General features: G+C 44.9%; 1 protein-coding gene across 4 annotated transcripts in view; it reads left to right on the top strand.

The window, feature by feature from the left end:
- The window catches only part of pcsk7 (proprotein convertase subtilisin/kexin type 7), a 148,265-nt gene that overhangs the window by 1,970 nt on the left and 130,439 nt on the right, over nucleotides 1–15,856 (top strand). For 2 of the 4 annotated variants that reach the window (XM_078426706.1, XM_078426708.1), the window contains exons 2-3: nucleotides 12,080–12,646; nucleotides 14,224–14,358. In XM_078426706.1, the coding sequence (XP_078282832.1) occupies nucleotides 12,092–12,646; nucleotides 14,224–14,358 (690 nt within the window). In that variant the 5' untranslated portion in view covers nucleotides 12,080–12,091. Of the gene's footprint in view, nucleotides 1–7,489; nucleotides 7,697–7,717; nucleotides 7,802–12,079; nucleotides 12,647–14,223; nucleotides 14,359–15,856 lie in introns of those variants that run through there. The other 2 variants (XM_078426709.1, XM_078426707.1) reach the window with 2 other exon arrangements.

Below are 15,856 nucleotides of genomic sequence, written 5' to 3'. Positions count from 1 at the left end.
AGGAATCCATAGAAGTCACTGCTTCAAAGAAAGCCAGCACCATCAAAGACCCAAACCACCCTGGCCACACTCTCATTTCAGTTCTGCCATCAGGAAGAAGGTATAGGAGTCTAAAAACGGTAACATCCAGGTTCAGGAACAACTTCTTCACAACAACCACGAGTTGATTGAACACTACAACCTCCAATTAAACTGTAAACTGTCTTGGTTGCAACTAGGGACTTCGGACTTTGTTTTGTTTGGGACTTTATTTACTAAACTTTTTTGTTTGTTCATTGTGTCATCTATTGAGCACATATAGTTTGGAAACCTGTAATGCCGCTGCGAGTAAGAATTTCACTGATCTGTTTTGGTACATACGACAATTAAATGCTCTGACACTCCCTTGATTATTATAGTTAAAAGACATTTGAACATTACATGGACAGGAATATTTTGGATGGATATGTGACAAATGCAGAGAAATGGGATTAGCTTAGATTGGCATCTTGGTCAGCATGTCAAAGCATTTTCCTGAGAAAATAAGCTGCAGATCTAGGTAATGTCATAATGGGTAGCCCAGCAGTAGAATTGTTGCCTTACAGCTCCAGAGAACCAGGTTTGATCCTGACTGTAGGTGCTGTCTGTACGGAGTTTGCACGTTTGTTCCCCCTGTGACCATGTGGGCTTTCTCCGGATGCCTCCCACATTTCAAAGATTTGTAGGTTAATTGACTTCTGCAAATTGTCCCTAGTGTATGTAGGACAGAACTAGTGTACAAGGGTGATCGATGGTCAGCATGGACTTGGTGGGCCGAAGGGCCTGTTTCCACGCTGTATCTCTAAACGTAACTAAATTCCATGCACTTATCCTCTTATTTATTTTTGGACTGATGGGTTTGAATGCACACTACATCCAGACATCCCTGTGAACCCAAGGAGTTCAACATGTTGTCTCAGTAACGTGTTATGCTGGGTTCCTGCTTCTTTTGTTCTCTCAGAGTTAGGGATAAATTGCTTGGGTTCTGAGCGGCTATTTGAAGCTAAAGTGGGATCAGTAGGTGAGGCTTGACAGGGTGAGTGGGTGGTTTGATTCGAATGCTTTGCATTCATTCCAAAGCTTATTCTTGGCCTCTGTCGGGTCCCATTGTAATGAATTAAGTTTCTCAGTACATTCCCAAAGACTGCTTCTCCAGTTTAATCAAGGACGAATTACACCCTGGCCACTCCCTCTTCTCCCCTCTCCCGTCGGGCAAAAGGTATAGAAGTGTGAAAACGCACACCTCCAGATCAGTCTGAAGAAGGGTCTCGACCCGAAACGTCACCCATTCCTTCTCTCCAGAGATGCTGCCTGACCTACTGAGTTACTCCGGCATTTTGTGACACCTCCAGATCCAAGTTCGGTTTCTTCCCAGCTGTTTTCAGGCAACTGAACCAGCCTACCAACAACTAAAGAGCAGACCTAGCTATAATCTACCTCATTGGAGAACCTCGGACTATCTTAGGTCGGACTTTACTGGACTTTATCTTCCACTAAACGTCATTCCTTTTATCCTGTATTTGTACATTGTGGTTGACTTGATTGTAATCATGTATTGTCTTTCCGCTGACTGGTTAGCATGCAACAAAAGCTTTTTACTGTACTTCGGTACACGTGACAATTAACTAAACTCAGTCGTCGTTTCAGGCTGAAGACCCTTCATTTAAACCAAGACAGGGAGAAAAATGTTAGTCTCAAGTTGCAGATAAAGTTGAGGGGAGGGATGGGAAGGGCAAAGGGCTATCTGTGATAGGATGGCTGTCACTGTGAATGTTACCACTCAGACTCAGATTTGTGTGCTGTGAATTTCATCATCTAACTAGACTGGCGTGAATCTTGTCCCAAACCTGCTGTAGTTCACTGTTGACCAGCTCTTTGTTAATTTCCATTGCAACAAGTTGGAATGTTCACTTGTTTAAGTATTGGCCGTTCTATCATAGGTGAACTGTTTGGCACAGCGGCAGAGTTGCTGCCTTACAGCGCCAGAGACCTGGGTTGGATCCTAACTACGGATGCTGACTGTATAAAATTTGGACGTTCTCCCTGTGACCGTGCGGGTTTTCTCCGGGTGCTCTGGTTTCTTCCCACTTTCTGAAGACGTGGGAAGACTTTTTGCAGACATTTTCTGAAGACTTTTTGCAGACATTTTTCATCTGCATCAGAGTGGGTTTGCAGATCAATTCTCCTGATGAGAGCTGAGATCTTTAAAATATATGGGAAGGAACTGCAGATGCTGGTTTATACAGAAGATAGACACAAAATGCTGGAGTAACTCAGCGGGTCAGGCAGCATCTCTGGAGAAAAGGAAGAGGTGATGTTTTGGGTCTGAACCCTTCAAGATCCGATGTGCAGGTTTGATCAAAAGAAAGAGAATGCTCTTCAGTGGATAGCTCTAGAGATGCAGCGATAAAGGTGGTGGGTGTATGGAATGAGCTGCCAGCGAAAGTAGTGGAGGCAGATGGAATAACAACATTCACACTCTGAAGAAGGGCTCTGACCTGATACGTCACCTATTTTTCTCCAGTGATGCTGCCTGACCCACTGAGTTGCTCCAGCATTTTGTGTCTATCTTTAAAATATTCTTGTTTTCATTTGAGGAGAGTGGAGGAGATTTATGGAGACTACAGAAATGCCTTACTGCTGGGTTGAAATCTTCCACTGAGTTTATTGGGTTTGAGGTTAATTCTTTAGTTGAAAAAAATAATTTGCGTCAGTGCTGGAATTCAAGCAACAGCAATAGTTACAGGTGGGTTGGGAACTGTTTTGGGTTGTTTGATGGATATTTGAGATGCGAATGAACTGAGTTTGGCAGAAGTTGGTGCCTATGGACTTGTTGCTTGTGACTGATGTGGTGGAAAGTGCTGAGGAACTGAATTTTGAGAAGAACGGTTCAGTGTAGTGTTTTTTCCACAATTCTGAGAAATACTCTCCAAGGTGAAACTGGTTTGGCTTTTCCTCTACAGAAATCTAAATCTGTGTCAAAACATCGTGACGAGCTGATCAAGACTAATATTTGTTTGGTTGGTTTGAGGAGGCGTCTTGGTTTCATGTTGAGCCCTGGCCAATGTTCACTCCGCAGCCACATTGCTGAAGACGCAAATTATTTGGTCATTACAGTGTGTTGACCATTGGCTGCTGTGTTACTCACATTACACCAGTGTGTTCAGTTCATTGGCTGCAGAGAGCTGGGACATCCTTAAAGAGAGCTGAAAGGCAAGAGGTAATTGTAAGGTTTTCATTTCCCCGGTGTTGACAATGACAGAAACTCTCCAAAATAAAGGGATATATCAAAGTTATCTCTTTAGATATTTGTCCTTTAGACATGTCCTCTTTGGACATCTCCAGTTCAAATTCCATTTGGAATATTTGAGGACCAAGAACCAATGAATTGAGTCAAAGGCACATGGTTTAAAAGCAAATTAAATATGGAAAAAGGACACAATGTACTGGAGTAAAGGCGCGTCAGGCAGCATCTCTGGAGAACATCAATAGGTTATTTTTGGGTTAGTACCCTTCACATCCTCTTTCAAACTAGCATCTACAGTTTGTTGTGTCTACCCTCTAAGTAATATTAGATACAGGTCAGGGGAGGGGGGTGTTTGATGTCTAGATAATTGGACCTATTCTGATGGGAAGAGTGGGGGGGAGCTGGAAGAGAGGAGGAGAAGAAGGACAAAGCCTGGCAAATGAAGGGGGTTTGATGGCATACAATCCTCAATCCAGACAGAACACTAGGTTAAAATCGAAAGTCAACCACTGTTCGTAAACAACGGCAATCATTTTCTATCAAATAGACCAACTAATGGTTTTGTCTTTTTTCTTTGCAAAATTAAAATATCCTTGCCTCTTTTTTAAAAACCCAGAATTAATAATGTCGACTAGCAACCTTTAATAAAACAGGTCACTATTTCTTGGGTGGTTTGCTGGGTTTGAGAATGTCTCTGGTGTTGTTGCTTCTAAGATGGCTGGTGAGGCCAATGTAGGAATTACCTCAATTGAATGACATATTCTTCGACTGATGGGGGTGGGGTGCAGTTGGGTCTTCAGTTTATGAGATGGTGTGCACCTTTCACACGCTCTGTGTGCTCCGGATGCATGGACCAGACGTTCTCAATACCATCTAAATGCTGCTCCTCCAATACGAGCTGCCATGGACTGAATAAATTCCATTTCCTAACGTTCCGTGGAGGTGCGGCCCTTGCGCGACCGAACGGAACAGGACCCGGCAGATCACGGATTCAGTGGTAGTCTGCCCAGCCGGACCCCTGTGGCCAAACTTACTTCTTTGGTTAAACATGACTTGTGGTGCGGGTTCAGTGATTCCTTTCAGTTTAATAGAGCGGAATAACTACAATGAGAGGTCAATTTCAGGTAACTTCAGGCACATGTTTGATTTAAATATGCTTTTTAAACGTTTAAAAAATTTGTTAAAATTTACATCACATGTGTAAGCTGACATTCAGAAATGTTCATATTTTTGGGATGGAGTCATAGTCATAGAGCTGTATAGCATCTAAACAGGCCGTTCAGCCCACCTTGTCCACACCGACCAAGTTAGGTCAGTCCCATTTTGCCTGCATTTGGCCCACAGCCCTCTTAAACCCTTCATATTCATATATATGTTCAAATGTCTCTTAAAGACATTAAAGATGTAGCAACGAGAGCACAGAGTCATTTAATGCGGGAAGGTATTTGGGGCTATTTGACCAGCTGTCTTTGAAAGATGTTTGTGATCATTTCTTTTGAACTGCAAAAAGCCTTTCATATCAGGCTTTGGGTCCACTGAAAGTAAGAGGCCATCAGTGACTTATCTATTGCTTTGCTATGTCGTGCTCTGCCTTGATGTCAAATGTATTGGAGCACATTGAGATTCACTCCAGACACTTTGTAGTTGCCATCATCCACGCAGGAACTCTGGGGTTCAGACAATAAATTCACAATGAGAAAGCTTGTGTCATTTGAACAGAATTAGGCCATTTGGCTCATCGAGTCTACTCCGCCATTCAATCATGGCTGATCTATCTTTCCCTCTCAACCCCATTCTCCTGCCTTCTCCCCATAACCCTTGACACCCAAATGCTCAAGTTGCATTGGTATTGGTTTGTCGAGCTGAGTGTCTGCAAAGATGTGGAGGTTCCCTCAACAAGGATCTCATGAAATTGGTTGCATAATGAGTTATTTTCAGTGCTTTACATTGAAGAGGACATTTTGTTCCTTGTCCATAAGAAAGCCATTTTCCACAGAGACTGCACACAGCTGTCACACACAACAATGTTTGTAAATTGATTGCCCTTCTGTTCTGTAACTTCCAGTGCTGGAACAAGCTACTCTCCAGTCAACATATGTGCCACATTTTGTGGAATTAGTTTCATTTTGAGTAATGCAAATGATTGCAGTGGCCTTCTGGTGATGCTTACACGTTGATTTAGAATCATACAGTCACACAGTGATGAAACAGGCTCTTTGGCCCAACTTTCCCACGCTGACCAACATGTCCCATCTGCACAAATCCCACCTGCCATGTGTTCTGTATTACAGCTCTTAAGATTGAGGCACAGCTGGTAGAGTAGTTGCCTCAAAGCACCGGAGACCCTGGTTTCATCCTAACATTGGGTGCTGTCTGTGTGGGAGTTTGCATGTTCTTCCTGTGACTGCGAGGGTGTCCTCCGGGTGCTTCAGCTTCCACCCACGACAAAATGATGTGTGGGTTTGTTGGTTAATCAGCCTCTGTAAATTGCCCCGAATATGCAGGAAGTGCAAGTGGGATAAGACAGAACCAGTGTAAACAGGTGATCGATGGTTGGCATGGACTCGGTGGGCTGAAGGGCCTGTTTCCATGCTGTATCTTCGAATCAATCGAACTATGTCTTTCTGAGAAACAAAAAGAAAATGTGAAGTGTAAAAATAGCTCTTGACTTTCAGTGATCTAGATATGTCTCCCAGAGCAAGGTGGGGGGGGGTTTGTACAGTCTCCCTGGTGAAACCACACCTGAAGTATTATATGTAGTTTTGGTCTCCAAATTTGAGGAAGGACATTATTGCTATTGAGGGAGTGCAGCGTAGGTTTACAAGGTTAATTCACAGGAAGGCTGGACTGTCATATGTTGAAAGACTGGAGCGACTGGGCTTGTATACGCTGGAATTTAGACGGATGAGAGGGGATCTTATTGAAACATATATGATTATTAAGGGATTGGACACGCTGGAGGCAGGAAACATGTTCCTGATGGGGGGGGGGGGGGTGTGTGCAGAACCAGGGACCACAGTTTAAGAATAAGGGTAGGCCATTTAGAACGGAGATGAGGAAAAACTTTTTCACCCAGAGAGTTGTGCATCTGTGGAATTCTTTGCGTCAGAAGGCAGTAAGGCTGATTCTCGGGATGCTTTCAAGAGAGAGTTAGACAGAGCTCTTAAAGATAGCGGAGTCAAGGGATATGGGGAGATGGCAGGAATGGGGTAGTGATTGTGAATAATCGCATTGAATGCCGGTGCTAGCTCGAAGGGCCGAATGGCCTACTCCTGCACCTATTGACTATTGACCTGCTGACTTCCTCCAGCACTTTGTACGTCGCTCAAGATTACAACCTCTGTAGTCTCTTGACTCTTCCTCCCAGGAATGTGTTAGTATTGCTGTCAAATTGGAAGCGTCACAAGCCAAGGTCGACAACTATCTGTTTCACAGTAGTGTGAGTAATGCATGCTGTCTTCATGGTAATCCAAGGTTTGCTTAACCCGAGGAGGTGGTGCAAGCTGCACTCTTGTTGAAACCAGCATATTGCATCAGGAAAATCGTTCCACAGGTAGGAATGGTATGTCAATAGATCTCTCTTGCCTTTCATGTTCCCCTGTATCTCACCATTATCTCAAGAGTTCAAGAGTGCTGTTTTGTCCTATCCTCTGGATATGAACTGAGAAGATAATATTCTTACTTGCCTTAGCTTTACAGGCACATTAAATACAACCACAAGAAAAATAAATGTATAATAAATTATCAGTTATCTGAAGTAACCTAGACCATAGTGCAAAAACCAATGAATGTTGAGCAACTAAGGGGCTGTATCAAATGGGAAACTTTTTTCGGGAAGCTTTGCTCCATCAACTCTAACTTCTGGGATGAAGGATCTGACACTGTTACTGGCTAACTTTTAATATAAACTTTGCACTGTACACATTGGATGACCTGTTGAGTTTGTTGAAACTTGTTGATGTACCTGGGGAGGAGTTCTGTGTATGAGAGGAGGAGTCCCATGTACTGGTGTATGATAGTTTAGTTTAGAGATACAGCGTGGAAGCAGGCCCATCGGCCCACCAGGTTCGCGCCGACCAGTGATTCCCGCACACTAGCACTATCCTACGCATGCTTGGGACAATTTACTAAGCCAATTAACCTACGGACCTTATCTTTGGAGTGTGGGAGGAAACAGGAGTACCCGGAGAAAACCCATGTGGTCACAGAACATATAAACTCCGTACAGGCAGCACCAGTAGTCAGGGTCAAACCTAGGTCTCTGGTGCTGTAAGGCAGCAACTCTGCCGCTGGGCCATCATACTGCCTTAGAAAGGTGATTCTGATAATGCTGACAGTGGCACAAAGGTACACACCTCGAACACAAGTCACGCGGTCTTCTGTGCCACTGCTGTTGACTGCACCAGGCCATGTTCACTGGTCAAACTTTTGGTGAGCAGCATCCATTGCAGCCATAATTAGAGAGTGAAGAGAGCAGTTTATTGCCATGTGTACAGAATCTGAACAATGAAATTCTTAATTGCAGCAGCACAACAGGTTTGTAATACCTTTGTTCCTATACTCAACTCCTCTTGTTATGAAGGTCAACATTCCATTGGCTTTCTTCACTGCCTGCTGTACCTGCATGCTTCCTTTCAGTGACTGATGCACTAGGACACCCAGATCTCGTTGTACGTCCCCTTTTCCTAACTTGACATCATTCAGATAATACTCTGCCTTCCTATTCTTACCACCAAAGTGGATAACCTCACACTTATCCACATTAAACTGCATCTGCCATGCATCTGCCCACTCACACAACCTGTCCAAGTCACCCTGCAACCTCATAGCATCTTCCTCACAATTCACACTACCACCCAGCTTTGTATCATCTGCAAATTTGCTAATGGTACTTTGAATCCCTTCATCTAAGTCATTAATTTATATTGTAAATAGCTGCGGTCCCAGCACTGAGCCTTGCGGTACCCCACTAGTTACTGCCTGCCATTCTGAAAGGGACCCATTTATCCCCACTCTTTGCTTTCTGTCTGTCAACCAATTTTCTATCCATGTCAGTACCCTACCTCCAATACCATGTGCTCTAATTTTGCCCACTAATCTCCTATGTGGAACCTTGTCCAAGGCTTTCCGAAAGTCAAGGTACACCACATCCACTGGCTCTCCCCTGTCAATTTTCCTAGTTATATCCTCGAAGAATTCCAGAAGATTAGTCAAGCATGATTTCCCCTTCGTAAATCCATGCTGACTCGAAACAATCCTGTTACTACTATCCAAATGCTCTGCAATTTCGTCTTTTATAATTGACTCCAGCATCTTCCCCACCACTGATGTCAGACTAACTGGTCTATAATTTCCCGTTTTCTCTCTCCCTCCTTTCTTTAAAAAGTGGGATAATAAAAAGTTCAATAAGTTGGGCGGCACAGTGGCTCTGTGTTATTGCTGCCTTGCAGCACCAGAGACCCGGGTTTGATCCTGACCAAGGATGCTGTCTGTCTGGAGTTTGTACGTTCTCCCCGTGACCTGCATGGGTTTTCTCGGAGATCTCCGGTTTCCTCCCACACTCCAAAGATGTACAGGTTTGTAAGTTAATTGGCTTGGTATAAATGTAAATTATCCCCAGTGTGGGTAGGATAGTGTTAATGTGTGGGGATCGCTGGTCGGCGTGGACTGGGTCGGCCAAAGTCCTGTTTCCCTGCTGTATCTCTAAACTAAAAATTTTAAAAACAACATTGACAGCAGCTCTACTATCTGTGTTGCAATCTTACAAGCCGTAAAACACCGGGCAGTATTCCCAAAAAACAAAACAAAGCCCGAAATCCCAAGTGCCACCAAGGGAGTTCATATTTTGGACTTTAGTTGGAGTTTGTAGTGTTCAATAGCCATATAGTTGTTGTCTTCTTCCCGATGGCAAGGGTGAAGTATTTTGATATTAGCCAATGCTCAGTGTTTTGGGAGATGTGAGAACTATATTCTGCACTCTATCTTTGTGGGTGTCAGAGGTTATGGGGAGAAGACAGGAGAATGGGGTTAGGAGGGAGAGATAGATCAGTCATGATTGAATGGTGGAATGGACCTGATGGGCCGAATGACCTAATTCTACTCCTATCACTTGTGATCTTATGATCTTTGCCTTTGCTCTAACTATTGTACTTGAGTTTGACTTGAGTGTATTTATGTAGAGTATTATCTGATCCGTTTGGTTAGTATGCAAAACAAAGTATTTCACTGTACTTCTGTACACCTGACAATAATAAACCTAAATCTAAGATTTGGTTCAAATTGATATTCTCTTGGTGGAATGGAGACAAATTTTGTATCTGCTTGATCTCTGAGAAAAATCTTCGCACTGAAATTGTAAACGCTGCGTATGTGTTTATTTTAGTTTTTGGAATTTGCCGAGAGCAAAGTAAAACAATAGAAGGGTTGGTTGGTGAATGTGACATCTTGCTGATGGTTGCAATTCCTCAATAAAGAGTCAGGCCATGAGTCAGACACGAGGGTGCAAATGGAATGATGAAAATATTGAAGTTGGGAACGTAGTGTAGAGTAATAATCCTACAATGCTCTCAGATATGTTTTGCTACAATTCTAATCTATTGCTCATCCCAGGTTTGAATTGTCCCCACATTGCCTTCAGATCCCCTGGAATATCTGCTCCTAACACTTTATATCACACTTCTTCAAATCCTGGGGCCAAATCTGTCTGCATCTGACTCAATTTCAATTTTCACTGTTCGTGGCAAAATACACAGAAATTCTTGGTACAGAGAAAGGGGGAACATTACCTGCGGGTACGCAAAACCCCTTGAGTTGGGAGATCATGATCGTAAGAAGCTGTTCAGAGACTTCAGAGTAAGATTTGACCGCCATCCAAGTGCAGCATTGTCAGAGGCCCTTGTTTGGATGCTTGGTTCATCCAGATACCGTACCGTAGGGAAGGACAATGCGGTGTCCTGGGGTTTCCAAACTTCTCAGTACAACTAGTTCCAGTTGTAAAATGGAGCCAATTAGTTGAGCCTTTAGGGCCTCATTTAATTGCGTCATTTTACAGACTTTGAAAATGATGCCAAAACCTGGTGACTATTGCACATGGACTCATTGGGCTAATTCTATGCATTCTGTACTTAATGGCCATGATCACATTGAATGGCGGTGCTGACTCGAAGGACCAAATGGCCTACTCCTGCACCTATTGTCTATAATGGGGGTTTGTTCTCGTTTATTGCAATAATTTTACTAATCTGCTTGCGAATTAAAGAATTTCATTGCACCTTGGTGTACGTGGTGATAAACAGCCAATGAACCATTGGGTGCAAGGCACTTCCTGCTAAACTAAACATTATGGGAATTGAATAATTAATGTGGCATGCATATGAAAAATCTGATGTGGCAACGTCGGTGCTCGGATTCATAACTTGCCATTACTGAAGGGAATTGGAGAGGAGTGGGAACCAGGGTCTGGCCGACCGCACCATCGTGGTCAGCTGCTGGAGATGCCCCCGGGGAACAAAGGTGGGCGGGAGAGGAGAGGGACGTCAGTTTGCAGGTCGACCCGCACGTACAAGGAACCAGCAGCAGCCTGGGCCTTGCGTAGAACAGGCACCGCTCATAACACCTGGAGTGTGGACTGGACTTTGAAAATGGTGCCACTTGCACTCGGGGTCAGTAGACTATTTTGGTATAATTTCCTCCTCTTCTTTCGTACGTCAACTGCAACAGTCAAAAGTGGCGATTGGTGTTTCAGAGTACCATAGTTGACGCTTTGCTACAAATTTTGCCAGTTCCGTAGAACCGCCCAGGGTGGACGACGAGGACGGAAAGCAGCTCCCACCCGTAAGGCAGACGGGGCAGGACTTGCATTGTACATTGGTAGGGTCCTGGGGATTGTTGTAGTGATCCAGGAACATCAAAAAGGGTCTGGCAGCACATTTCCCAATTACCCTCTGCGTAAATAAAAACTTGGCCTGCACATATCCTTTAAACTGTGCCCCTCTCACCTAACATCGATTATCCCATTGCTTCCAAAGATGCTGCTCCACCCACTGAGTTTTTCCTGCAGTACATTTGTGCTCCAGATGCCAAGATCTTGTGCTTCCAACCCTCTACTCTATCCCCAGGTTTGAGGAAGGGTGGCCAAAATGTTCACAAGTTTCTCTTTCCATACTTACTCTACCACTTTTTTTAGATTTAGAGATACAGCGCAGAAACAGGCCCTTCGGCCCACCGAGTCCACGCCGCCCAGCGATCCCCGCACATTAACACTATCCTACACACACTAGGGACAATTTTTACCCAGTCAATTAACCTACATACCTGCACGTCTTTAGAGTGTGGGAGGAAACCGAAGATCTTGGAGAAAACCCAAGCAGGTCACGGGGAGAACGTACAAACTCCGTACAGACGGCGCCCGTTGTCAGGATCGAACCTGAGTCTCCGGCGCTGCATTCGCTGTAAGGCAGCAACTCTACCGCTGCGCCACCGTGCTGCCGGAAGATGTCTATCTTCGGCTTAAAACAGCATCTGCAGTTCCTTCCTCCACAACCTACGAACTTGCTTGTCTTTGGGGCATGGGAGGAAACCAGAGAACCCGGAGAAAACCCACAGGGTCACAGGGGCAACATACGAACAGTAATGGGTTGAGTTTTAAAGATTGGTGGAAGGATAGGAGGGGAGATGAAGAAAGATCTTTCTCCCCAGATTGTTGGAGACCAAGACTGTTCAGACAGCATCTGTAGTCGGGAGTCTCTGGTGCTGTAAGGCAGCAACTCGACCGCTGCATCACCATGCTCATGTTTTATTTGCTTTTCATTGCAGTGATTAGATCTGATGCAGCATCTGAAGTGGAGTGTGTCACCATGGAGAGTAATGATGGAGGTCCTATTGCCAACCCTTTTGAGCCTTTTGGTGGTGACCATCTTGTCACCGATGGTTACACAGAATGGATTTGCCAGAGCCGTGAACATTGGGATTTCAGCATTTAATCCTGGAGCTGGCAATGAAATGGACAATGGAAGAAGTGTGGGATCGGGTGTAGAAAGGGGAACCTTCACCTGGGCAGTGCACTTATCCCTCGAAAATGAGTCCGGCACGAGTAAGGCCTTGTCGCTCGATCGGCTTGCAGATGAACTCGCAGAGTTTGCGGACCTCGAGAACCGGGGACAGATTGGGGAACTGGCCGGACATTATCTCTTTGCTCTCCCTCAGCATAGATGTAACCTCAGTGGCTTGGAGGCGGAGACGGCACTGAGGATCAGGAGTTCCATTGAGGCCTTGCTTGCCCAACACGACAGTGTGAGGTGGCATTCCGAACAAAAGCTGCTGAAGCGTTCCAAACGGAGTCTGCACTTCAATGACCCAAAGTACCCATTCCAGTGGCACCTGGTAAGTGACTCTCTGAACTTTGAATGGGCCGAGGAATGCCAAATGTAATTTAATTCGGATCAATGCGAGGTGTTACATTTAGGTAAGACAGACGGGGCAGGACTTGCATTGTAAATGGTAGGGTCCTGGGGATTGTTGTAGTAATCCAGGAACATCAAAAAGGGCCTGGCAGCACATTTCCCAATTACCCTCTGCGTAAATAAAAACTTGGCCTGCACATATCCTTTAAACTTTGCCCCTCTCACCTAAAATGTGATCTTATTAAATGGTGGAGCACCCCCGGTGCTATGGAAATGCATTTCTATTTATTGGCTTCCAAGACTTGGAGACAAACGTCAAAGTGTTGTTTATCAGTAAATCTCCAGCACGTCTGCAGAGGAATGAACATCCTTTTGGCCTCAAACCAAAAGAAACAACCCAAGGTCACGCAATCATCTCCAAAGAAAAATAATCCTTCTGTTTAACCAGTCCCAGTCGTAGTTAGTCACTGGAGATGGTGTCAGTAATGCCCTCAACATGCTTATAAATTGTGTGTGTGTGTGGGGGCGGGGAGCAATTCCCATATGCTTGCAGCTAACCAATGCTGAGATTGGCCGTTGACCTCCATACATGTCCTCATGTCACCTACTGCCTCCAATTCTGGATGATCTAAAGCCGTGGAAAGAGTGGCAAGAACACCAGATCTTCGGTCTCGAACAATCTAGGTGGAAAAGATCTTTCCTCATCTCCCCTCCTATCCTTCCACCAATCTTTAAAGCTATTCCCATTGATTTTGGGCCTGCCTGCTGATGGGGAAGTGTGAAAATGCATACCTCCGGATTCAGGAACAGTTTCTTCCCATCTGTTATCAGTCAATCTTACCACAGCTAGAGAGCAGTCCTGAACTATTATCTTGGTGACCCTTGGACTATCTTTGACCGGACTTTACTGGCTTCACCTTGCACTAAATCAAAGTAAACCCGTATCATGCATCCAGACACTGGAAATGGCTCGATTGTAATCATGTATGGTCTGGTTAGCACACAGCAAATACTTTTCTCTGTACCTCGGTACACGTGACAATAAACTAAACTGAATTTAACTGAGCTTGGTCCTTCCTGTTTACTCTATCATCTGGAGGTATATTAGGGGGACAGAGTGGCGCAGCGTGGAGTTGCTGCCTCACAGCACCAGAGAACCATGATTGATCCTGACTATGTGTGCTGTCTGTACGGAGTTTGTACATTCTCCCCGTGACCTCATGGTTTTTCTCTGGGCGCTCTGGTTTCCTCCCACACTTCAAAGACGTACAGGTTTGTAGTTTAAGTGGCTTTGGTAAAATTGTAAATTGTCCCTAGTCTGTGTAGGACAGTGTTGGTGGACGGCGATCCCTGGTCGGCGCGGACTTGGTGGAAGGGGGGGGCCTGCAAAAGGCCTGTTTCCGTGCTGTATCTCTGACGTCATAAGGGATAGGAATAGACAGGCCATTCGGCCCATCAAGTCTACTCCGCCATTCCATCATCGCTGATCTATCTCTGCCTCCTAACCCCACTCTCCTGTCTTCTCCCCGTAACCTCTGATGCCTAAATCTCTTGCAGCACAATAGGAGAAAGCGAGGGATGGACATCAACGTGACGGGCGTGTGGGAGCGCAACATCACGGGTGAGGGTGTGACCGTGGTGGTGGTCGACGATGGCGTCCAATACACCATTCCGGACATACAGGTCAATTATGTAAGTTCTGCATCGTTGTTGGACCAAGAGGCAAGAGAATTTTGTTTTCATATGCACCGACACAGAACCATGAAATTCTGACTTCCAGCCGCATTACAGGCCTGTAAACAGTGTGCATAGATAATATAAATACAATAATGCCAATACTAATGCAGAAATAATATCCAAAGTCCTTCGCAACCAAGGACAGTCCATCGTTCATTGTTGTCGTTCCTGTTGTGTAACCTGATGGTTTTTGGGAAGAAGCTAGTCTTGAACCTGGTGATCAAGGTTTTCAGACTCCTATATCTTCCCCAATGATAGAGTGAAATGAGGGTCAAGGTGGTATTGGTCTTTGAGGATGCTGCCCTTTTGAGGCAGAGCCTCCTATAGATCCCTTCGATGGTGGGGAGGCTAGATAAGCAGAAGAACGAGAAAGGAGTGGGAGGATACCATAATGTGTACATTTTGACATTGCTGTCATCTGTTGAATGGTGGAGGGGGTGGCAGGATGTAAGCAAATGGGTCATTGTGTGGACATCTTATCCAGAAAAGAGTGGAGGAAATACTGCAGCAACCTCTCTTGGTAAAAGCAGGGTAATTTATCCATAAAATTACAGTTAAGGGAGGATAGATATGTAAAATGTGATGACTATGTGCATTAAAAAGGCCTGTTACTTTAGTTTAGAGATATAGCGTGGAAACAGGCCCTTCAGCCCACCAAGTCCTTGCCGACCAATGATCACACGTACACTAGTTCTATCCTGTATACTCGTGACAATTTACTGAGGCCAATTAACCTACAAAACTGCACGTCTTTGGAATTTGAGAGAGAACCCACGCGGTCACAGGGAAAATGTACAAACTCCGTACAGACAGCGCCCGTAACCAGGATCAAGCATGAGATATCTGACCCGGTCACTTAACTGGTCGCCGATCTTGATCAACCAGTGATATCACCTATTCTCACCAGCTATACCTTGGTCACTGTGTGCGTGATTAGATAAAGTTAGATGAGGCGATGGCATAGCAGGTAGGGGGTCCTACCTCGTGGCACCAGTGGTCAGAGTTCAATCCTCATCACTGGTGCCTTCTCTGTGGAGTTTGCCCCTTCTCCGGGTGACTGCATGGATTTCCTACAGGCGCTCTGGTTTCCTCCCACATTCCAAAGACACGCAGTTTTTTAGGCGAGTTTGAGTCATACAGCACAAAAACATTGAGTCATAGAGTCGTACAGCACAGAAACAGGCCTTTCAGCCCAACCCATCCATGCTGACCAAGATGCCTATCTGAGGTAGTCCTATTTGGCCCATATCCCTCTAAACCTTTCCTATCCATATACCTGTCCAAGTGTTTGTAGATGTTGTTCTTAATCTGCATCTGTAAATTACTCCCAGTGTTTTGGTGAATGGTAAGATTGGCGGAGGAAGGGTGTAATTGAAGGGTGGGTGAGGTTTTTGAAAGGAATGTGGGGAGATCAGTTTACAGGAAACATCTTGGAGGAACGGGATTGGTTTGA

The sequence above is a fragment of the Rhinoraja longicauda genome, chromosome 32 (assembly GCF_053455715.1).
Source record: "Rhinoraja longicauda isolate Sanriku21f chromosome 32, sRhiLon1.1, whole genome shotgun sequence".
NCBI classification, from domain to species: domain Eukaryota; kingdom Metazoa; phylum Chordata; class Chondrichthyes; order Rajiformes; family Arhynchobatidae; genus Rhinoraja; species Rhinoraja longicauda.
This window is presented reverse-complemented; position numbering and strand designations above follow the sequence as displayed.